This window comes from Ochlerotatus camptorhynchus, unplaced genomic scaffold, assembly GCF_037179485.1.
Source record: "Ochlerotatus camptorhynchus isolate MF236.1 unplaced genomic scaffold, CSIRO-AGI_Acam_v1.1 ptg000517l, whole genome shotgun sequence".
Lineage (NCBI taxonomy): Eukaryota > Metazoa > Arthropoda > Insecta > Diptera > Culicidae > Ochlerotatus > Ochlerotatus camptorhynchus.
In genome coordinates this window covers 72,020-98,158 of record NW_027041001.1, presented here as the reverse complement: position 1 = coordinate 98,158, position 26,139 = coordinate 72,020, and the positions used below count along the sequence as shown (strand labels likewise).

General features: G+C 36.6%; 1 protein-coding gene across 1 annotated transcript in view; it reads left to right on the top strand.

Annotated features, from left to right (window-relative positions):
• Positions 1-26,139, top strand: part of LOC135712922 (liprin-alpha-1-like) — a 95,890-nt gene that overhangs the window by 46,150 nt on the left and 23,601 nt on the right. Inside the window, exons 3-5 of the mRNA XM_065236020.1 lie at positions 12,394-12,557; positions 16,876-17,186; positions 24,669-24,988. Of these exons, the coding sequence (XP_065092092.1) occupies positions 12,394-12,557; positions 16,876-17,186; positions 24,669-24,988 (795 nt within the window). The remainder of the gene's footprint in view (positions 1-12,393; positions 12,558-16,875; positions 17,187-24,668; positions 24,989-26,139) is intronic.

Sequence of the window (26,139 nt, the reverse complement as noted above, 5' to 3'; positions counted from 1 at the left end):
TCAGTTCCAACCTGGATCGGGTATCAAGATTGGGTCTGCTTGTTTTCTGACAAACGTCAGTTTGATCGTTTGTTTTTAAAACCCAGCTCAGGTTGCGGTTCGCACTGACAAAAAGTTCGGTTTCGCACTGGGTTGTTTCTCGCAATCACCATTCAATTCTTTCCCGAGTAGTCAACATCCTGGATATAGCTGGATTTTACTGGATTCTACCGTAGAATGGAATTACCTCTGATGAGGGCCTTTATGTTTCGTAACAGTGTTTCGAGTCGTCAGGTACGCTTTTCTCGTTGTTCGATCCACGCTTGCTGCTACGGTAGTGACAATGGCGGGTCTTCCGATGATTTTGCCACGTATCGGGTTGAGACGGATGAATGCGATTTATTTGGCGTCTTGATTACCGCAATTTTCACCACACGTACTGAATTTATTTATCGCGTTCGTTGAGTCGTTGATTGGCTGGAATTGCAGATGGTATTTATAATTTTTCACCGTGTGCAACAATTTCTCGTACAAACCAGAGAGTCTGATGATCTCCTTCACGTTTTTTCTGCCTTTGTCTCGTGTCGGATGGAAATGGTATGTCGAAGACGGGTTTCTGTACAAGCTAATATGCCTCTCCAAAGGAGGTGAAGAGAGATGAAAAAACCGATTTGTAATTTCCTTAAAAGTTGTCCTAGCTCGCTATCTGCTATCTATATGCAATTTGCACACTGCCGTACTCTAACGGAACTATCAACTCTAGACATTCATCTCCTCCATCTATCGTATAAAAATTACCACTTTAGTCTGTTATTTGAAATTAGCATCTTCAACTATGTAAATCGTTGACACACAGAAGTAATACTAAACATATACTCAAAGTACATAACTCTGGATGGGAGCATACCATCAATTACTGTCATTGGTCGAAAGGTACAGTAGCAGCACCTACCCCACCCGTGTCCCCTAAAGATCGTCAAGTCGACGATGACAGGAGCACATACCGTGGTAGGGGTAAACAATAGCTGCAATTTCCAAACCTACGACTGGATGCCTTCCTTCAAATAAAAACTGAAGTGCGGTAAAAATCGGTAGAACTGTTTCTAACACATCGTTGGTACTTGAGCGGGTCGGCGTTCATCTCTTATTGCCAGTGGTGGCAGGGGGGGGGACACCCCTCTCCAAAGGGGGAGTTTGGTAAAGAGAGATGAAAAAACCGATTTGTACCTTCCTTAAAAGTTGTCCTAGCTCGCTATCTACTATCTATATGCAATTTTCACACTGCCGTACTGTAACGGAACTATCAACTCTAGACTTTCATCTCCTCCATCTATCGTATAAAAATTACCACGTTAGTCTGTTATTTGAAATTAGCATCTTCAACTATATAAACAATTAATGTTTTTCAAATTTTTATTTTTTAAAACAAGTACTGGGGATCCTAGAGTCGATTCGTTGGTAATATGTTTACCAGGAATTATTGCATTTGCACTTTTTTTTATTGTCTTATGATCGAATGTCAGATTTTTGTTTTGGGGTTACTTTGATAATACCCGATGACAGTAGAAAACCACGCGAGATTCGCAAAAAATTTTGATCAAGAAATAAGAAACTTTGGAGGAGTATATAATCAGAAACATCATAAACAATATAAAAAAATATTGATTTTGTCATGGCTATACAGGGTGCGTGACGAATTTTTGCAGTAAATGGCATATTTGAGAAAAAATACACCAGTTAGTTATTCTAGCAATGAATTTTGTGCGACTTATTTTCTTTCGCAACATATGGAAGTTGTAAGTAAATTTATTCAAAAAAATTGCCTTCCCTTTCGACGACTGTAGCTAGACGCTTCCGGAAACTGCAGTATGCACGTTTTAAAATGTTTCGATCCATACATGTCATCACTGCCTTGATTTTAGCTTTTAGCGACTTAAGTGTGGTGTGAGGGGTTCTATTGGTATCCCGTTGGACGACGCCCTATACAAAATAATCCAACGGATTGATATCGGGAGTGCTTGGGGGCCAAATTTCTTCCTCCTAAATTTACGAAATATTTTCCGTAAGCCATTTCTGTGCTTTATTAGCAGTATGAGCAGGTGCTCCGTCTTATCACTTTCCCAAGCCTTTTTTAATATTATACACTGTTCTTTCAGACACATTTGCCGACCGAATTATTTCTTTCGTGCATACTCCGGCGCGCAACAAAGCGACAACGGCTGACAGATTGCTCTCTTGTTTCGACATCTTTACGTTTACTCAACATTGTTTGTTTAAATCTTACACCTAACAGTATAAGCTATCCAGTGCTGCCAAATATATCTAAATCATGATGCACAAGCATGAGAAATTACTATTTGAAATTTACTGCAAAAATTCGTCACGCACCCTGTATAGGAAAAACATTTAATAAGTGATTGATTGCCTTTTCAATCAGGCAAAAACAAAAACCCTAAGCTACCCTAAGCTACAAAAAGGAACCAATATTTCCAATTCGGAAATAGTGTAGAGTGTAAATTTAATCTTTATATTCTACTATCACAGTTACCCGCATTATCAAAGATAACCCGTTTTACGGTAACTCTTAATAGATTGCACCTTGACGCAATCCAAACTATTCATCTGCAAAAATTGAGTTCGTATTGATGTGAAGCATCATTCTATTCAAAATTATTTTTTCAAAAAGTTTACTTATTGGACGGTAACTAGAAGCTTCAGCTGGATTGCATATTATGGAACTTTTTAGTTATAGATCTTCTTCCAAATCAGTCCCCGAGGAATCATCAAAAATATTTTCCTGAGAGAAAATATTCAGATTCTCAATAGGATTAGTAAGACCCAAACTGAAATTATGGGAGCTCTCGAATTGCTTAGCAAGTTTCTGAGCTTTTTACGAATTTGTGATCAAAATTTTACCACCTTCGTTGAGCGCTGGAATAGGCTTTTAGGTTTTTTTTTTCAAAAAATTTGAGTTTCCAAAAGGGTTTGGAACTCGGGTCTAATTTTGAAACAATATTTTCAAAAGTCTTGTTCCTTAGGGCAGAGAATCGCTTTTTAATTGTTTTTTTTTCAAATCCCGCCGGATAGCTTTCATGGCAGGATCGCGTGCTCTTTGATAATGCCTCCTACGGACATTTTTCAGACGGATCAAGAGTGGAAGATCGTTGTCTATTATAATTGAATCGAATTTAACCTCGCATTTAAGTACTGAGGCAGCTCTTGCTTCAACTATAGAAGATTAATTACAGTTGAAATTTCGTAATTAAATTACATTAATTACATTTTCAATACTTTTAATTACATTTATTACGGATAGATAATTTTAACTACCGTCAGTACTAACTACTTCCAAACGCATTAATTACTTTAAGCAGTTTTGATTGCATTTTAACTTCAACGCACCGGTTCTTTGCCAATACAACTTTGATGCTAGACGTCTTTGTTGTCGATAAAGCAAAAAATTGTATATTTGACTATGGTGTTAATTTTTAAGTAGTTAACGGTTTGCTGCCTCGATATTTGTGTGATCCAATTGAAAAAGGAAGTGACTTTCATAGATATAATACTAGAAACGCGGTTGAAATAAGAACATCACATTTCTTGACTTGTACTTCACAAAATTCATTATATTTTAAAGGAATAAATGTTTTCAATTCGATGCCTAGACCAAGGGGCACGCAATCGTGTAAATTCCGAAATCCGCGTAAAAAAACCGCGTAAAAAGCGACTCCAGTGTATTCAGTGTATTGATTTGGTGAGTACGTTCCAGTTGAAGATTTTTTTATACATTTCTCGATTGCATTTTCGAGGGGACGTCCGGAGAGCTTTGAGATTTAGGCGTTGTTGCTTTTGCGGGCAGACGCGTTGGTCGCCGGTAAGGACCAGTAAGTGCTACCAGCAGATGAAACAAGAGGTATTCGTACAGTTAAACAAATTTCAAAACTATATACGTGCCAGATTTCGAAATAATATTTTTTTGAATCTGGAAGTGTGTTTATGATACCATTATCCATTTGATAAAGGTAGAGTGAACATGCGGGGCTTATTGTAAGTAAAAGTGACCTCGGAGTGGTCGTGAATTACCAGGCATTCTGAAATGGGTCACTGGAGCTGCAATAGAGTTAACACCTTCTAACTCCCGGACTAAACCTGCTTTAATTTAAGGGTATTAAAAAGCAGTTTTCTTCCATAATAACACGGCCGGACAGTGGGGGTTAGATTGTACACACACAGCTGTTGCTTCAACTATAGAAGTAGTCAGAGATTCAATAAACATCATGCAAAGGTATGTTTGGATCAAAGCTATATTCTATAAATGTTCGATAGTGCTCCCAATCAGCTGTATGGTGATTGAAAGTAGAGCTGTTGGGATTAGAAAATATTTCATAAGATATTTCAAAAGTTACTGGAAGGTGTAAGTTTCCGGGTAAGTTTCTGAAGATCACCATTGCTGGCCTACGCAATGGATTGGCAAATAGGCAGCTATAAACATAAGTTGTCCAAAGTTTCAAAAACTTTGGTTTCAAATGAAGAAAGAATTTTATGTTTGATTCGTCTCTGAACAATGATGGTAATGCCACTACCAGCTCCATTAAAACGTAATTTGCGTCCCTTTTAACCTTATGGGTCAGGTTTAAGGAACGTTTCAGTTATAACGGCAATATGCACGTTATGAACTCTCAAAAAGTTAAATAGTTCGTCTTCATTATCTTAAAGAGATCGAGCATTCCAATTCCAAATATTTAATGATTTAAAATAAATTACTGAATTTCAAAGTCACGACGATATTGTTCGCAAATTTTATTCCAGTTATAGCATCAAACATGGAGTTAGATTTAAGCATATAAGTAATCATGTCAATTAATGATTTCTGTAAAAATTCCATTTTAGGAGCACTAATGCTTCTTAAGTCAAAATTTCCGTTTGGATTATGTTGGCTAGTATTATGATTTCTACCCGTTGATAGCAGCATAGGTAGCTCCATTAACTCGCTGAACACTGTTAGCAGCGAGGGGAGCAGGCATAGATGAAGAATTTGAAGCAGGGGTGATATTTGTACCTACGGGTACGAATGTAGAATTTGTTCCTCGCTGACCGTAACAGCAGAGGAATTTATACCTGGTCGGAATCGTGGAGCGTTTCCTACCTGTCGCTTAGAACGAGATTGTAGGATCGCTTTGCGAGTCTTACATTCCCAAAAATTGGATTTGTGGTTTTTACCACAATTTGAGCAATTAAATTTCTTAGGATCTTCCTTCACAGGACAGTCGTCCTTTGCGTGAGAGGAATCACCACAATTCATGCATTTAGCTGGCATGTATCAATTGTTTGTACAGTGATCCGATCCCTGGCACATAAGGCACTGGCTGAGGTTTTGGAAATTTCCTCCAGTCTTCCTGAAGTGTTCCCATTTCACTCGGACATGGAGCATAAAACTAGCTTTTTCCAAAGCCTTAAGGTTGTTTAGTTCACTAGACTTGAAGAGAACTAAATAAAAATCATTAGAAATCCCGTTGCGCGAATTGCCAGGACGGGATTTCATTTTGATTTTTTGGACTGGGACAACTCCAAGTAATTTTGCCAGTTCACCTTTAATCTGACCCAGGGATTCACCACTGTGCAACCTTGAACCACACGTTCAGTTTTGCGGTCGTAAGTAAAAAAATTATGGAATCGATATCCAAGAAGGATTACCTCTGGTAGGGTCCAAACAAGTATCGAAGAGGAAGAAGAGTCGAATAAGGTAGAAAATTTACAAATATTTTAAGCACTGAAAAGTGCTGTTTAAATTTGTTGTAGCGTCAGGTACTAGTAACACTTCCTTCAGCAAAATGCAAATGTCATTGTTTTTGTATAATAGTCTATCCTCTAGCGCTAGATTGAGAAATGGAGTGAGGGTGAAGCGTCATATTGACATTGATTTTATTCAGTGCGAACACGAAAAAGTTTTTGATAAATAACTTTCTTTCTTTAAAAGTGCCCATCTTGAGATATATAAACGAGTTATAGATAAATGGTCTGCCTACATTTAGAAAAAATTTCCAATTTAAAAAAAAAGTATTTTTGAGAAATCTTAATTTTAAATTTTAAACATTTTTTTCTTCAGTGTAGCAATAACAAGACTAGAAGGTCCCGAAATAACGTGCTCAACTTTTTGGCTCAGCTCTGGTACTCTCTTCGGTCCCAAGCTAATCGATTCACCCCTCGAAACATAGAAAAAACCAATAACCCCTCATTTTATCTGTCAAGCTTTCATAGCGAATCAAAACAAACATTGCGTAGTACTAGAATTTCGACTAGAATGGGGTACGTTAACCGTTTGCTTGGGACCAATAGGCTAGTCAAGTAGTGAGCCAATTTAAAATCGTTAGTTTCGTATTGATTGTTGCTGGTACTCTCTTCGGTCCCAAGCTAATCGATTCACCCCTCGAAATATAGGAAAAACCAATAACCCCTAATTTTATCTGTCAAACTTTCAAAGCGAATCAAAACAAACATTGCATAGTACTAGAATTTCGACTAGAATGGGATACGTTAATCGTTTGCTTGGGACCATTAGGCTAGTCAAGTAGTGAGCCAATTTAAAATCGTTAGTTTCGTATTGATTGTTGGCATTACTGCCCCTAAAATGGATTTTTTACAGAATTCATTAATTGACATGATTTCTGATATGCTTAAATCTAACTCCATGTTTGATGCTATTCAAACTGGAGTAAAATTTGCTAATAATATTGTCATGACTTTAAAATTCAGTAATGGATTTTAAAGCATTAAATATTTTAAATTGGAATGCTCGATCTCTTAAAGATAATGAAGACGAGCTATTTAACTTTTTGAGAGTTCATAACGTGCATATTGCCGTTATAACTGAAACGTTCCTTAAACCTGACCATAAGGTTAAGAAGGACGCAAATTATTTGATTTATAGAAATGATCGTCTTGATGGACCCTGTGGTGGCGTTGCCATCATTGTTCATAGACGAATCAAACATAAAATTCTTTCTTCATTTGAAACCCATGTTTTTGAAACTTTGGGTGTTTCTGTTGAGACAAAATTTGGACAACTTACGTTTATTGCTGCCTATTTGCCATTCCAATGCGTAGGCCAGCAAAAGAATTTTCTCAAGGGTGACCTTCAGAAACTTACCCGTCATAGGTCTAAATTCTTCATTATTGGTGATTTTAATGCAAAACACCGCTCATGGAATAATGCTCAAAGCAATTCCAATGGTAATATTCTGTTTGATGATTGTTCTGCAGGTTATTACACTATTCAATATCCAAACAGCCCAACATGCTTTTCTTCTGCAAGAAATCCCTCCACTATTGATTTGTTCTTAACTGATTCATGTCAACTTTGTAGCCAATTGGTTACCCATGCTGACTTCGGTTCTGATCTCCTTCCAGTAACTTTTGAAATATCCCAAGAAATAATTTGTAATCCCAACAGCTCTACTTTCAATTACCATAGAGCTGATTGGGAGCAATATCGCACATTTATGGAATATAACTTCGATCCAAACATTCCTTTGCAAACCAAAGATGAAATTAATTATGCTCTTGAATCTCTGACTACTTCTATAGTTGAAGCAAGAGCTGCCTCAGTACCAAAATGCGAGGTTAAATTCGATTCAATTATAATAGGCGGTGATCTTCAGCTCTTGATCCGTCTTAAGAATGTCCGCAGGAGACAATTTCAAAGAACACGCGATCCTGCCATGCAAGTTATCTGGCGGGATTTGCAAAAACAAATTAAAAAGCTATTCTCTGCCCTGAGGAACCAAACTTTTGAAAATAATGTTTCTAAATTAGACCCGAGTTCCAAACCCTTTTGGAAACCCACAAAAATTTTGAAAAAACCTCAAAAGCCAATTCCAGCGCTTAAAGAAGGTGGTAAAATTTTGATCACAAATTTGGAAAAAGCTCAGAAACTTGCTAAGCAATTCGAGAGTTACCATAATTTCAGTTTGGGTTTTACTAGTCCTATTGAGAATCAGGTTGCTCGGGATTTTCTGAATATTTTCCCTCGGGAAAATATTTTTGATGATTCCTGGGGGACTGATTTGGACGAAGTAAGGTCTATAACTAAAAAGTTTCAAAATATGAAAGCTCCAGGTGATGATGGAATTTTCTATATCCTCATCAAAAAACTCCCAGAGAGTACCTTGTTTCCATTTGGCATACTTTCCTGATAAATGGAAAAATGCAAAAGTTGTTCCAACTTTGAAGCCGGATAAAAATCCAGCTGATGCTTCTAGCTACCGCCCAATAAGTTTGCTTTCTTCAATAAGTAAACTTTTTGAAAAGATAATTTTGAATAGAATGATGCTTGACATCAATACGTACTCAATTTTTGCAGATGAGCAGTTTGGATTTCGCCATGGGCATTCAACTACTCATCAAATCTTAAGAGTTACCAATTTAATTCGTTCAAACAAATCTGAAGGCCACTCAACTGGAGTTGCTCTTCTAGACATAGGAAAAGCATTCGACAGTGTTTGGCATGAAGGTTTGATTGCTAAATTGAAAAAGTTTAATTTTCCACTTTATATTATGAAATTAGTTCAAAATTATTTAACTGACAGAACTCTGGAGGTAAATTATCAAAATTCCAAATCTAATCGACTACCTGTTAGAGCAGGAGTTCCTCAGGGCAGCATTCTTGGGCCTATATTGTATAACATTTTCACTTCGGACCTCCCTGATTTGCCTCAGGGTTGCCACAAATCTTTGTTCACTGATGACACAGGCTTTTCCGCTAAAGGAAGAAGTCTTCGTGTTATTTGCAGCAGACTGCAGAAAAGTTTAGATATTTTCTACCGAAGTACATAGAATTTCGAATGTTGAGACTTTAGAACAAATGTCCAACAAAATAATTACGAATTTCAGGCAAAAATCGTTGCAATCCTCAATTGCAACCATATTATAACCAAACGTTTGATTTGAGAAAAGTCACTGTATTCTATTTTGCATCGTTCTACAAACAAGCTGTAACGTGCATAATGATGATGCATGATAATTTTATGTTAGGATTGTCCTCCAAATTGGAGAATAAAGAGGTGCAAACCCCTACTTCGCTGACTTATGAACCAACATTTTGTTGTCTATTTAAAGTACAGTTTTCTGGTAGGGAAAACAACTGCTTGATGCGTTATCAAAAGATGCAACCTTACTCTCTTCTCTTCTCCAGAGACCTAATTTAAGACTAATGATAGAGCTACTGAAAAAATAACGTATTTTTTGGGAATCGTTTCATCCCACAATATGCATGGCGTTTTGTGTACTATACTGAGGTGCAAATAAACAAAAAATGGGTGACAAAATAGTGTCAGTTCCTTTTGTGGTCGATGGCGATGTCGACTTTAGTGCACATTGATCACAGCAAAATAGCTCAACATTGATCAGCCCAATGTAGTTCTGTGGGGAAAATTCTGACATTACATTACATTCCATTACATTAAATTTAAATGCATTATCTCATGCGTAAGATGAACGGTGGTCTGATTATGCTAGATGAATTGTCGCTAGTTTTGAACCATAACCGAAACATTGAAATACTTGAAAAATTTAAGATAAAGTATAATAGTCAAAAATGCATGACATATATCAATTTTCCGTAGTTCTACGTCATACAGCGGTCGTGTCTAGGACACAACCCTTTATTTTTTTTCCTTGATTTGCTTTCCGTCGATCTTGTTTTCCGTGCTGAGTACAGGTTCGGTACCTATCGACCCATCAACTCATGAACCGTGGACTAACGGCTTTACTTCCCTTCCGAATGAAGGTGTGATCAGAGATGTTATGCCTCAGAACATCCTGGCGGCGCTGACTGGGATTGAACCCAGGCCTGCTGGGGTGAGAGGTAATCACGTTTACCACTACACCACCGGTGCCGCTTAAATTAGATCTTATCGCTAATTAATTTAATTTCAATAGCTATATCCGTTCTGGGAAATCAAATAGCACACACAAAAATCAATGTTTGATGCAAGCTCAGGAGTTATTTAAAAATGTCTTTATTGACCGAAATATATTAACGTGTGGAATACCATTTCCTAATAATGAAACTTTTGTCCAGGATTCATCAAACCGGATATCTCATTCTTTTTAGAATGATCAGTTCATCTAAGATTTATTTTTGAACAATACTGATGGCGTATGACTATTGCGAAGGCGAAATGGGATTTTAGGCCAAATTTAGAATACTTATCCTTATATGTGTGCTTAAATGAAAAGGTAAGGTTCTAGTAAAAAACAAAGTTCCTCACATGCGATTTCGTATCACTGTTCAAAAAAGAACAAATCCAATATAAAACATAATTTTTGTGTTGGTGTACTCTAAAGTACTATTAAACGAGGCCGCATATTGTTTATTTCTTGAAAGTTATAAGGTTTCGTGTTCAAGTTACGTAACGTAATAGAATCTTTTTAAACTTTTAATTATTTATTTATTTATTTATTGCACTACTTAAAACTAAAACTTGTTTAATCCAAATCTCTTATGTTATTACTAAACATATATTTGGATATAGTAAAATCAAATTCGTTACAAACATCATTTAAAAAAGACGCAAACAGGAATTAAAAAAGTTAGCTATGTAGAATGGAATTGACAGTTACGGGGAGTTACGAAATCTGCGAGGAGGAATGTTCCATGGTTCGCTCGCAACTATTTTTGCAAAAAATTAACTGTTTTCGGCCGAAACTGATATCGAAAGTGTACCAAAATCCGTTTCTTTGCACGGGTGTGTTTGTTGTAACCAGCGGTGTGTAAGCATAGAGATAACTCTCTGGTGTTAGTGTGCTTGCTGAAGATCAATCGCACACGAAGTGTTTCTCGAAAATCCATTAATGGGTATAAAAATACCCATTTTCGCTAAAGTGCCCCTCCTCATATAATGGTTAAACTATGGTTTACTCATTAATGCGTAAATGGGAGGTCTGTCAATAAATGGGTGGTTTTTACCCATTTTCTTAAATTGTGTTTACCATAAAATGGGTAACAAATACCAATTTTTCTTCAAATGGAGAATTATATATAAAAAAAAACTTTCTAATACATTGAAGTGTTTTTTCACCCATTGATGGGTAAAAAATAGAACCATTATGCCACCGTGTACTGATTCTTTAAATGGGTATTTTTTCACCCATTTTATGATTTCAAAATTCCCCAATTTTTTGACAGCTTTGGCTTGAAAATGGTTTTTAATGGGTTTTCACGAAACACCGTAAAAGGCACGAGAAGATTCCCGGAGTGTCGAAACACACAACAGTGCAGTGATAAAAGCTTTTGCTTGTGTGCGTGTGGGAGAGAGCGAACTTAATGAAGGTCTAAGTGCTTTTTCGTAGCTTTTAGTTTTCGGCTTTGAAAGATCGTCACTTGCAGTGGCTTGCTTACTGAGCAGAAAAACACGGTCCCAGGAATATTATTAATTAAGAGATTTATGGTCAAATCACTTGTTTATCGTTCATTTCGCGAAACTTTTCGTCGTCGTCGTCGTCGTCGTCGTCGTCGTCGGTGCCGGGTTTAAATTGTTACAACAACTCGAATAGCGGTATGATGTGATATGAAGGGCTCGGTGGCCTTAGAGCGACCGTTTTTGCTTGCTGAGAAGAACATCGTGAGTCTAATCTCAAACCCATCCACATTCAAGATTTGTCAATCGTTTTATTTGTTACTTGTTATTACATGGTAATAACAGCAAATCGATGATTAAAAGGAGCTCGTTTGCCTAGTGGCAAACGTTTTTGCTTACTGAGCAGAAGACCGTGGGTTCAATCCCAAGCTTGTTCGCGTTATAAATATGATCGTTCAGATATTAATTCAGCTTATCGTTTACCAAAACGAATCCTGCTGCAAACCCAACCCTCTTATCCAACATCACGTGTCACGTCAACATATTCCTACCATTCCTTTCTTGACCTGTGTTCGGGTGTGGCCGGCGCTGGTATTGCCTAGTTTGAGATCACCAGTATTTACACATTGAGGATGATTGCTAGTACCAAGCATCATCTCTTGGTTCTCTGTGTAGCAACCGTGGGCGGTCAATCCTACTCATGCTCATGCTTCGATTTGCTCAAGATTGTCACAGTTAACTATCGAAATAGATTCACACTCCAGGTAGTTTTTGACCGCAATGAGTACACCACCGCCCCGCAAATGAGGACTGGTTAACTCATTGCGATTACAGCGGAAGAAAACGTAATCCGACGTACTGCTGGGTGGGGAGGGTGTGGTAAAAAATTTGTTTTTTTTTGCATTACGTCATTTTTGCACCGCACCTTAACTAAATTTATTCAACAAAACACGTATCTTGCAGCAATAAGATCTGTAAAAAAAGGATATTTTTAAGTTTAATTTAAATTCACCACAATTCATTTTATGAGTTTCAATCAATTTTTTTCTCTTTGCAGTGTAAAACAGGTAAAGATTCTTCTATGTCTGATGGATCAGTTAGTATGATGTCCATGAGTGGCCTATCACTCATTAGTGATGTCGATTCAAATTATGATACAATCACAGTATACAAAATGCCTGGTAAAACAACGTCAATCGACTATTGTAGACAGAAAAAGAAGTAAGTAGTTTCTGAAAACCTTGTTCAATAATATGAAGTATCACTCATTGATAAATACATTAAATACAAATTATTGTAAATACTTAAAAATAGATACAGCGGCGCCGGGTGTGTAATGGTAAGCGTGATTGCCTATCACCCCAGCAGGGGTTCAATCCCAGTCGGCGCCGCCCGTATGTTCTGAGGCATAACATCTCTGATCACGCCTTCCTTCGGAAGGGAAGTAAAGCCGTTGGTCCACGGTACATGAGATGATGAGTCGATAGGTAGGGTCCAGGTGTGGGAGCTGCCTCCCTGGCGTCGGTAGCATTGGTGCTCAGCACAGAAAACAAGATCGACGGAAAACAAATCAAGTAAAAAAAACACAGGAGACGGGTCCTGCGTGGTTAGTATCCATGCATTTCACGCTAAAGTTCAAATCTCATCACCGGATTAGTTACTAATTATATAATTAGCCCTGTAACGTGGGTAGATCACCTTTTGGTACGTTACGGGATGTAAGATCTACCACCGATTCCTAGTCCTGACTACTTCAAACTAGGGGAACAGGATTTTTCAGTAATCCAAGGAACAAATCTTAGTCCTTGTTACTTTTTATGCCTTGTTGATTGTGACAAGTCTCGGCTTTGTCTACCGAGGATGATCTTGAAACAAGAAAAAAAAAATGAGTTAGTTGTCTTCATCTATGTGATTCCTAATCTTCTATTCGTTGTTCCCTAGTTTGAAGTGGTTAAGACTAGGGTTCTGATGCATGGTCATTATCGGTGTCATACCATAATTTTGTTACTAAGGAATCCAATTTTGACTGACAAAGGGGCGCGCCTTTGGAGGCCCTCCCCTTGGCTAGTTTTTGCACCTTGCTGTTGGTGGGCGGGCTTAATTTCATGCTTTATAGTGGAGTGTTGGAGACGGTAGGTTTATGGTCGGCGTTGCTGGCTCATGCCGCGATAGAATGACGTCATGGGCAGGCAATGGGATTACTAAGCTTCCCCTCTCTGATAAACCACTGCATGAGAGAACCAAAGATCTAGTCTAGCAGTGATAGTAACACACTTGTTACTCCTTTAATTGAGAGCCGCGTCGTAGTACGCTTACATATAGGCACTGACGTTGGGTGTGATACTGGCGGGTTTTGCCGCAAATCACTCTTATTTTATTTATTTTTACGCAGATAGATTTATTTGGGTTTGCAAGGGAATTATACTATTGAAATATTTCAGAAAGTGCCCAACGGTGCTCCTTCTATTTGCGTGACAAGCTTTCATTGTTGTTTTCATTGAAGTATTACTCAGGAAACAATGTTAAACATCATTTTTGTACATGGTATTGTAACTAATCTTATATGTGCTTCATTTTGATTTGGGATAAGTGTTTGAACTATGGCTCGAGATTTCCACTGTGGTGTGCTTCTATTGTGACATACCCATATGTATTTTTGTGGTGCGACATAGTGGAAACGTGAGAGCTTAATTGGAGCATATACCCTATATAATTTAAAAATCAGCTAGGAAACTAACTTCAAAATGAAGCATTTTAGTCACATGAAGGTGTTACCTGGGTCGAACTAAGATATAATAAATAGGTATAGGTCAAAATCAAAAGTACTTGAAACACGTTTAATTTTAGATTACAAGCACAAGTGCAGGTACTTAATAAAGCATGGGTTATGCTTGATTAGGTGAATTAGAGCTTTTAATAATTTATTAAATTAGACTAATGAGATATCATAATCATCAAATGAACTTAAATAAGAAACTTCAGAAAGTCTAATGACATTAAGTAGATTAACAAAAGAATTAGGATGCGGGGGTCCGCTTAGGGAGGCAACTAACCTTTAAAGTTGTAGAATAAATCTTTTTATTTAGTCTTGAAATTTAAAAAGAAAACGCAGGCAGACCAATAGCATTTAGCAGATTAACAAGGAGAGGAATAGTTTAGGAAATAAGTAAAAGTAGAGGTATGTGACAATTAATAGCTTTTAAACTTTTGGAGGTATTGTATTCCCCTGAGTTTGTTGTACTCGATTACTATATAATTCTCTCAATACGCGAAATCTCTTATATATGCGGTTAAAGCATTTGAGTTAACTTATTTCTTAGTGTTCAAGTACTTACATTTGTAAACAGCAGTCAATGTTAATCTATGAACTAAACCCTACGTAAAATCGATCTTTCCTTATGTGGTATTGATGCATGTTTAACTTTTCGCGGCTGTCGGAATCAACGCGCCTACGTCTACGGAGCTTACGCAGAAGTGATTCGCAATGCGCTAGAGCTCACCAAAAGTTTTTTGAGCTTCTGTAGTATAGAATTTGTTCGGTACGGTCGCGAAATCTTGAAATGATTGATACGTGCGGTAAAATAACTAAATTGAAATAAAGCACAACAGTAAAATAAGTACAATATTTAGGGAGGAAACCAAAATTAATCAACTTGCCAACATAGGCTATCACATTTATTTTGGTGGCACTCTTTAAGTGATAATAAGTTGTTTTTTTTTTCTCTACGGTTGTTTCGCGTGGCGTTCACAATTTGCGCGATTTTCGTATCTTACGTTATTTATGTTTAGCTCTAAACGGTTTTACTGACTCGAGGTCGTTCCTTAAGCGGTGTTGGTACAGGTTAAACTTTTGCCGACTGTCGGAGTTAACGCGCCTACGTCTACGGAGCTTACGCAGAAGTGATACGCAATTCGGTAGAGCTTGTCAAACGCTTTTGAGCTTCTGTAGTATAGAATTTGTTCGGTACGGTCGCGAAATCTTGAAACGATTGATACGTGCGGTAAAATAACTAAATTGAAACAAATCTCAACAGTAAAATAAGTAGAATATTTAGGGAGGAAACCAAAATTAATCAACTTGCCGCCAACATACACACTTAATTCAGATCACCGAAGTCGGTAGGAATTTACCGGGTTTTTGAACAGCAGAAGAACTCGGTAAAATTTTCAAATGAACGTTACACGTGAGAAATCCAGAAAATTTATAAATTTTATTTTTCATCAATAAATGGGGTAAACTGTACAACTTCTGTACAAGTTCGGGATAATTTTTTTTAATAATTGGATTTTTAACTGATTTTTAAACTTTTACCGAACAGTTCTGTAGTTCAAAATTTACCGAACGACGGAGGCCTGGTTTAGTGTGTAGGCTATCACATTTATTTTGGTGGCACTCTTTAAATGATAATAAGCCTTTTTCTCGCTTCGGTTGTCTCGCACGGCTTTCGGAATTCGCGTGGTTTTCGTAACTTACATAATTTAGATATTTTGTCCGAAACGGATTTACTTATTCAATCGGTTTACTACGCGGAGGTATCTACGCGCACACGTCACAGCATTTTTTCTATAACAATCTTGAAACAATACATACGGAATCCAGTGTTCAAGCGGCCAACATAGGCTAGTCCTTCTGCTGATTGTCAAAGATAGAAGCAACATTTATTCAAATGGGTCAAGTCTTGAAAAAAAAAACAAAGGCGCGCGCCTTTGGAGGGTGTTTCAACACTCCGAAGGGTATAAATAGCGGGACCTTTCAATTAGAGTCGGATCCTTGCGATAAATGCAAGAGTGACAACTGTAAAAAAATCGAATACTTCATCATTTCTCAATAGTGATGGAGTAATACGACATGCACTAAACTAATGACACGGGATATACTACAATAGATCAATTTACTGGTCGCAGTAGTGTTAGGTCCCGAACAGAGGAAAAAAATAGTTACAAATTAACTAAAATGTGTTAAGTCACTTTAACACATTATACGTTATTTGTCAGTGACTATAACACAAAAAAAAGAACACACCACGAAACGGAGTCTACCGAGCAGTTTGTTCTGCTGAGAGGCTACAGCACGTTGCAGCTACAAAGAACTACATCAATCTAATAACAGTAGAGAAGATTGCAACATAGAAGCAAAAGGGGGCTGTTCATAATGCACGTAGATACTTTGACAATTGCCTACGCGGTGGGGTGAAATTATAACCTCTCAAAAACCGTCTACGTAGTTTATATCAGCCCCTTTTTCAAATATAAGCAGTTCTTTCAAGTTCTATAGTTTAATCTGTTCAGTCAAAATGTCATTGCGATAGAATTTTCGTTTTGAAGTGTAGAGCATTTTTTCAATGAAATATTCGTTTTACTGAAAATCATAGAACATGTTTTTCAATAGAACTTCACATTATGATGTTGTAACTGTTTTTTTTTTGCAAACGTTCATGAGAATGGTAGAAAAATAGTGTGTTCTTGAAAAGTCCACTAGGTTGGATCCTATAAAAATGCTTATAATTCCCATTCTTACTCATATTTTTTATCTTTACAGAGAACATGATTATCGACATGATTTGCTGGGTGAAGCCATGAAAGCCGGAACTCCATTTGCTCTATGGAATGGACCAACAATAGTCGCATGGTTGGAACTATGGGTTGGTATGCCAGCCTGGTATGTCGCTGCTTGTAGAGCTAATGTTAAGTCAGGAGCAATAATGAGTGCATTAAGTGATACCGAAATCCAGCGCGAAATTGGCATCAGTAATCCTCTACATAGATTGAAGCTAAGATTGGCAATACAAGAAATGGTATGCTTGACATCTCCATCTGCTCCACCTACAACTCGAACAACTTTAGCGTTTGGTACGTTTCTTATATTAATAACAATTATTATTAGTATTAATTTAAGTTATTCAATGAATTTTTTAACGCTTTATTTGTTTTAAATTCAAAACTTTGTTTTAACACTTTAACGCTCTTGAGTCATTCGTGACTTGTTCGGGGGTGAGATTTGAACTCGTGACTTTGGCGTGAGTGGTATGGATGCTAACCACTACGCCGGGGTCACCCCCTAAATTCAAACTATTTGCAGTCATGTTTTAACCTAGGTGCTCCTGTTACAAAAGTAACTCACCAACCTTATTTGGTATATATCTAACTGTGTTTGCATTGTTCTCGTCTTAGCAGTTCTGTATTTCAAACAGGTTTTCTATACCTACGTATCAGTATAACATTTGTCATCTTAAAACTAAAACTAAATCTTATATAATTATAATTCACGAAGGGAATTTTTTGCTGACATAATTAAAATTGTTGATGGACATTTTGTTTTAAATTCTCAAGGAAGCAGTTTTTTTCCTGGTAGTGCAACAATTAGACCACAGTGTCTGTTTTTATCATTTACCGTCACACGGATTGACTGTCCGTTCAACCTAGTGTAGATGAATTGCGTTTGTTTTGAAAATCTTCGTTGTCACGTACGAAGGAAATGAACAAATGAGTCGACGAATATACGTTTGTTGAGATTCATAAACGCTTGAGATTCATCATCGCTTGAGATTCAAATCCAACATTGTCAAAATCGATCAAAGACGATCCTTAAAAGCAAAAAAATCCTTTTTATTTTGGCAAAAATTATTATTTCGAATATTATTGATCCAAGAGCCCAAAACATCGATATTTTCAACAATTCTGCATAAAACAACAATTTTTCATCTGAGTGTAAAAACAACACATTAAATTCTTCAACGTTATATTTGTGAAAATAATCTTTTTGCATTTGATACTCAAAATCATCCATATGAGAATCAATATTGATATTGACAACAATACAGAATGAACAAAAACAAATCTAGATAGAGCAGGAATTAGGGCGAAACAGTTTTTGTAAATAATGACTTCTATCGATAGGAATTCAAGGCACGTCCACGCAGACCAACCTAACCATCGGAGGGGAATTTTTTCCCTACCCGATGAGGATGTTGGTTTGCGTGGGCGAGCCTTAAATTTCTAGAAATCATCAAGAGAAGTCATTGTTTACAAAAGCTGTTAGGCCCTAATTCCAGCTCTATCTAGAAATGTTGACTTCGAAACTCAGCGATTGCCTTGAACAAGCAAATGTTGTCATTTAAAAATTCAAATGCATGCAGGTAGTTGGTACATCTATAAGGACTGCCTTGATTGCCAGCTAATTTGAGTGTAAAAGAAGTAGCAGCACTCTGCTTAGCAGGGCTAAGATATGTCATTTAACTTGCCGGGAAATTGAAACTCCGTTCATAGTGACTATGTGACTACTACTTTCAAAAAGGAAGCTTGGGCTTATGTGGGAATATTATAAGTTGAGTTTTGGAAGCGTTGGGAGAAATTTTCATAAAACAGATTTTTAATATTATACATGCGCTTACAATGTGAAATGTGGTTGATTTTTCTAACAACCCCGGAATATGGGGCAAGTAGGACCACATTTTTCGAAATCTAGTTATGAGCTGGATTCCCGAGCAGAGAATGAAAACAAAAAGAAAACTAGATTTGATATTTTGATATAAGCGTTCATGATAACATATTTTGCCTACCGTGTGGTCGAGTTCACAGTAATCATAACAAAAAAGAGATCTAAATGGTATATGAAGGTTATTAAAAAGATAATAAATCATGTTTTCTTGATAACAAATGCATGTATGCGTTTGGATATTAGTAATTTCATTAATGATAAACAAAATAAGCAATCAAAAATGTGTTATTATAACTATCCCTCCCCTTGACTAGTTTTTGCACCTTGCTGTTGGTGGGCGGGCTTAATTTCATGCTTTATAGTGGAGTGTTGGAGACGGTAGGTTTGGGGCCGGCGTTGCTGGCTCATGCAGCATGATAGAATGACGTCATGGGCAGGCATTGGGGATTACTAAGCTTCCCCTCTCTGATGAACCACTACATGAGAAAACCAAAGATCTAGTCCAGCAGTGATAGTATCACACTTGTTCCTCCTTTGATTGAGAACCGCGTCGTAGTACGCTTACATATAGGCACTGACCTTGGGTGCGATACTGGCTGGTTTTGCGCAAATCACTCTTATTTTTTTTACGCAGATAGATTTATTAGACAATTACACAATTTCTAGGCCCTTATTGTTGAGAACAATCAAGTGCTTTGGAATTTCGGGTTCTGCATACAAATGGTTTGAAAGCTATTTATCTGACAGAAAACAAAGGAGTGTTTTTAATGATTTTGTATCTTGTCCTGTTGACAATGACCTTGGAGTGCCTCAGGGAAGTGTATTAGGGCCCCTTTTATTTATTATGTATATTAATGACATGCGACGAGTTTTACGGTTTTGTGATATTAATCTTTTTGCTGACGATACTGTGTTATTCATTGCAGCTAAAGATTTAGAAGAAGCCGTTTCACGCTTGAATGAAGATTTGCGTTCTCTAAGTAGATGGTTGAAGTATAAACAATTGAAATTGAATATAAGTAAAACTAAATTCATGATAATTTCGCGAAATCGTGTAGATGATGATGTCTCTGTTGTTATTGATGATGAGACAATTGATCGCGTTCAGGAAATTAAATATCTTGGCGTGATTATTGATGACAAACTCAAGTTCAATTCTCATATTGACAATGTCATCAAGAAAATTGCCAAGAAGTATGGAATTCTATGTCGCTTGAAAAACGATTTAAATATTGGTAGTAAAATACAGTTATACAAATCAATCATCTCCCCTCATCTAGACTTTTGCCTTTCCATTTTATTTTTGGCCAATGAAACACAAATATCCAGATAACAGCGTTTGCAGAATAAAGCAATGCGTTTGATTTTAAGATGTAATAGATTCACTAACACTAAAAACGCGGATGAAGTAAGAACACCACATCTTTTGAATAATGCTTCATAAAATTCATTATTTTTCAAAGGTATAAATGTTTTCAATTCGATGCCTAGACACATCAAGCGTGCAACTACACTTACAGAATTTAAGAGACGCTGCATTTCACATGTAAAAGCTGTTTATTGAGCTGTTAAATTTTTATGAATGGATAAATCATGTATCTTGACAAAGTTATCTCTAACGGATTATTTTGTATGGAGACTGTCATAAAGACATTTTAGTAATTTGTGTAGCATATACAAAAAACTACATTGTTTGCCTCGATTTGAGTAGTCTACAATGGTTTGAGCCTCGCGCGCGGAATACAGGTATAAATGACTAATACGTGAAAATTGTGGCAAAAGCCTTGAATTAGTAAAGGGTTGGCTGGAAGTCGTTTCGTTGGATATGGTCCTGGTACTGCGGAAGCTTAAACGTGTAAATCCCAGGTCACGTGTAAATGGAAGTATTGTCGAGGACTATACTTGGACTTTTGATAACTAGTTACACATTTGAATGTTTTTGGTTGATGCCTATAGCATATTTAACAGGACATTTATATCTGTATTTGTAACCAGCTCGATTTTGTTAGCAAACCTGGTTAAAATGTTTATATTTAATAATCTTAAAGATAACTCGTCCAGCTCAATCCTTTGTAGGGGTAAGAGGTGGGACCATCATCATCAACATCATCATCATCATTTGGGTTTGCAAGGGAATTATACTATTGAAATATTTCAGAAAGTGCCCAACGGTGCTCCTTCTATTTGCGTGACAAGCTTTCATTGTTGTTTTCATTGAAGTATTACTCAGGAAACAATGTTAAACATCATTTTTGTACATGGTATTGTAACTAATCTTATATGTGCTTCATTTTGATTTGGGATAAGTGTTTGAACTATGGCTCGAGATTTCCACTGTGGTGTGCTTCTATTGTGACATACCCATACGTATTGTTGTGGTGCGACATAGTGGAAGCTTTTTTTTTCTTTATTAAAGAGATTTTTAGCCTTAGGCTAGTTTATCTCTAACATAGTGGAAGCGTGTGAGCATAGTTGGAGCATATACCCTATATAATTTAAAAATCAGCTAGGAAACTAACTTCAAAGTGAAGCATTTTAGTCACTTGAAGGTGTCACTTGTGTCGAACTAAGATATGATAAATAGGTATAGGCCAAAATCAAAAGTACTTGAAACACGTTTAATTTTAGATTACAAGCACAAGTGCAGGTACTTAATAAAGCTCGGGTTATGATTGATTAGGTGAATTAGAGCTTTTAATAATTTATTAAATTAGACTAATGAGATATCATAATCATCAAATGAACTTAAATAAGAAACTTCAGCAAGTCTAATCACATTAAGTAGATTAACAAAAGAATTAGGATGCGGGGGTCCACTTAGGGAGGTAACTAACCTTTAAAGTTGTAGAATAAATCTTCTTATTTAGTCTTGAACTTTAATAAGAAAACGCAAGCAGACCAATGGCATTAAGCAGATTAACAAGGAGAGGAATAGTTTAGGAAATAAGTAAAAGTAGAGGTATGTGACAATTAATAACTTTTAAACTTTTGGAGGTATTGTATTCCCCTGAGTTTGTTGTACTCGATTACTATATTATTCTCTTAATACACGAAATCTCTTATATATGCGGTTAAAGCATTTGAGTTAACTTATTTCTTAGTGTTCAAGTACTTACATTTGTAAACAGCAGTCAATGTTAATCTATGAACTAAACCCTACGTAAAATCGATCTTTCCTTATGTGGTATTGATGCATGTTTAACTTTTCGCGGCTGTCGGAATCAACGCGCCTACGTCTACGGAGCTTACGCAGAAGTGATTCGCAATGCGCTAGAGCTCACCAAAAGTTTTTTGAGCTTCTGTAGTATAGAATTTGTTCGGTACGGTCGCGAAATCTTGAAATGATTGATACGTGCGGTAAAATAACTAAATTGAAATAAAGCACAACAGTAAAATAAGTACAATATTTAGGGAGGAAACCAAAATTAATCAACTTGCCAACATAGGCTATCACATTTATTTTGGTGGCACTCTTTAAGTGATAATAAGTTGTTTTTTTTTCTCTACGGTTGTTTCGCGTGGCGTTCACAATTTGCGCGATTTTCGTATCTTACGTAATTTAGATGTTTAGCTCTAAACGGTTTTACTGACTCGAGGTCGTTCCTTAAGCGGTGTTGGTACAGGTTAAACTTTTGCCGACTGTCGGAGTTAACGCGCCTACGTCTACGGAGCTTACGCAGAAGTGATACGCAATTCGGTAGAGCGTGTCAAACGCTTTTGAGCTTATGTAGTATAGAATTCGTTCGGTGCGGTCGCGAAATCTTGAAATGATTGATACGTTCTTTAATTTAACTAATTTGATACAAAGCTCAGTAGTAAATAAGTAGAATATCTAGGGGGGAAACCAAAATTTATCAGCTTGCCAACATAGGCCATCACATTGATTTTGGTGGCATTCTTTAAATGATAATAAGCCTTTTTTCTCTCGCTTGGGTTGTCTCGCACGGCTTTCGGAATTCACGCGGTTTTCGTAACTTACATAATTTAGATATTTCGTTCGAAACGGATTTACTTATTCAATCGGTTTACTACGCGGATGTATCTACGCGCACACGTCACAGCATTTTTTTCTATAACTATCTTGAAACAATACATACGGAATCCAGTGTTCAAGCGGCCAACATAGGCTAGTCCTTCTGCTGTATTGTCAAAGATAGAAGCGAAATTTATTCAAATGGGTCAAGTCTTGAAAACTAAGCTGTCACGCAGCTCCAGCTTGATACCCAATAAAAAAAAACTAAAAAAAATATGTTTTATAACTATGGTAGGAAAACAATAAAAAATCTAAATTAGTTATTATTTTATTATCATGATATCAAATTTAGTAATCTAAATGTTTTGAAAGCTATTGGTTTATATCAAGATTCAAAATCAAAAAAATATCAATAAAGTGTTAATGGTGCCCTATTAAAGTACAGAACCTGAAATCATCATCCAGTGGTACAAATTACAAGAAAGTATATAATGAATCGCTTTTGTCATTATAGACTAATAACAGACTCACCTCCAATCAACAACTGGCATTCGCGAATTTGGTACCCGAAGAAAACCCAAAAGTTAAAATATGACGAACGATTGAAGTTTATTAGATCCAATAGCATAGAAATAGAAGACGAGATTTTTTTAAATTTAGAGTTCTCATGGAAAATTCTAGTGGGATTATATTCAATATAGGGCACACGAATAATGTAAAAAATTATGCTACGATGACTCTTATATTATTATGAATGATCAATTCTTTCGCATCGAACATATTTTAACATACATGAATTATGGAATTTATTTTGTTGGGAGAGAACTGATATTTTATTGAGATTTATGACAACATATATTTAAATATGAGTTAAGAAATCGACTAAGCCTACAAAAGTTAGTAACAATATTCGACAATTTATTAGTATAAGTATTAAAAACGAACAGGAAGAAATCAATTTTATATCGAATTGTAGATTCAATTCGTATGTAGATTAATATCAATAAATATTGCGAAATATACCATTTAGATCTCATTTTTTTATGATTACTGTTAACTCGACCACACGGTAGGCAAAATATGTTATCACGAACGCTTATATCAAAATATCAAATTTAGTTTTCATTCTTTGTTTGGGTAGCGATGCACATAGTGGTAGTGTTGGCAAAACTAGCAAAAAAAATGTGTTGGTGTTATAAAATAAAGTTTAAAGAACTTTTTTGATATTCGAGCATTGACAACAAACATTTAAAGCTGAATTAAAGCTTATTCAGCTTATTACGATAACTTAACATAAAGTACAGTTAAGACAAGGGCATGATAAAAGATCAAAAATATAGGAAAACATTCTGGTTCCAAGTAAAATCATATGAAACTGAAATTGAAACAATAGAAGAAAAAAGTTTCTTCTACAACGTGTTGCTTACAGTAAAGCTCTCATTTTGGTGTCAATCAATACAAGAACGGTTCTTATTATCATTGAAATAAAATATTTAATTTTTTTATTTCCAGAAATAAAGGTATACATTTTTCAGAAAAGTTATAGCTCAGCTATTTTCAAGCAACATAATTGGTTTTATCTCTTATGATGCCCTTTTCAAATAGTAATATCTCTGGTTAGGGGCAAGTAGCAGTAGCAAGTAGTATGTTTTGTGGAAGCTGAGAAAATTTCCAACCCGCAAGATTTTCAAGACCAGGCATGACAATCTACTCAATATACGATGCATAAAATGTCAGTTAGTTAAAGAGAAGCAAACCCCGAGTGTAATTTTCAGATCTGCAGGACAGCTGTATGATAAGATTATTGCCCCTGATAATGTGAAGTGGAAGGTAGAAGTACATACTTGTGGCTACTACTCAATTTACCTCAACATCATGTTTATTTATTTGAAATAAGTCAATGCTTCTTTGATAATTTCAGGTGATATGAACCATGAATGGATAGGAAACTACTGGTTACCTGGACTGGGCCTTCCGCAGTACCGAACAACATTTATGGAATGCCTTGTGGATGCCCGAATGCTGGACCATTTGAACAAGAAAGATCTCAGAGGACAGCTCAAAATGGTAGACAGTTTTCATCGAACTAGCCTCCAATATGGGATTTCCTGCCTAAAGCGGTTGAACTACGACAAGAACATCCTCGAAGAAAGGAGAAAAGCGTCAGAAAACACTTCGGATGATGTTTTAGTATGGAGCAATGATAGAGTAATACGTTGGATCCAGTCGATAGGTTTAAAGGTAAGTTTTTTTTATTCTCCTTACAAATAAAAAGGAAAATCGTATGTCTACTATCAAATGCATACCTACATATGCAGAGTGAACTATTTCACTATTTTATTTTATTAGTTTTCATTTCCTTCCTTCGGCTATAGGAGAACGCCGTGCTGAGTGGTACTTTTTACAAGCACTTTGGGGCTTGGGGTTGGTAATCATCCACGGTCCATACAAATTTAATTTATTTGTATGGATAATTGTCTACGTAGGGGGGGGGGGTCAAGACTAAAAAAAACTGTTTACGTAGTTAATGAACAGCCCCTTAGTCGTTTTTTCAACAACAAATTTATTCTAAAATTTCCGAATTTTAACTTGAAAATTGTCGAGGAACAGCGCGTTGAAAGGATGTTGTTGGTGGACATTGCAGAAGTGTGGTTTACATCTCACTGCAGTCTGAAAAATTACCGAAAAAATCCACCCAAGACAAAATCGACTAAGTCCACGTAAACAGTACCACTGAACTGTCATCAGATTGAGGTTAACCCCGACGGTGCAAAACCTAATTGCCGTGCAAGCGGATGAATGAAAACCTCATTTGAGTTTGTTGTCTTGACCAGTAAAGACGTGTTTTATTTACTCTGCTACTTCACGGCTAACAGTTTATGGGCCTGTGGAGTTAGCCATTTTGTTTTGTGAGAAAAGTTAACACGTTTCATCAAGTCGATAAAAAACAAAAGTGCGAGTTATTTTTATTGAATTTGTTCGAACATTTGATTCAATAAAATGGAGCGAACGGGAATCGGGAAGCTTACGAACGATTGTTATGATTCGTGGAAATTGTAAGTCGATTTTATGTTAATGAGAGAAGGACGTTGGAAGTACGTTTCGCCGGGAGCGGCTGCGGAAGGTGCAAATGCGGCGGTGCTGGTTGCCGCGCGTAACGATCGGTCTGTTGCTATCAAGAAGTCAACACTGGCACATTCGGAATACGAATTCCGCGAAGGCAGTGTGGGACAATTTGGAGCGGCAGCACCAGAGAAGACGCTGACGACCAAAGTGCATATGCTCAAACGGATCTGCGATAGGAACTACCACGATGATGACAACATCGAAGAGCACCTGATGGAGTTTGAGGATTTGTTCGAGAAGCTGGCTAACGCTAGTACAAAGCTAGA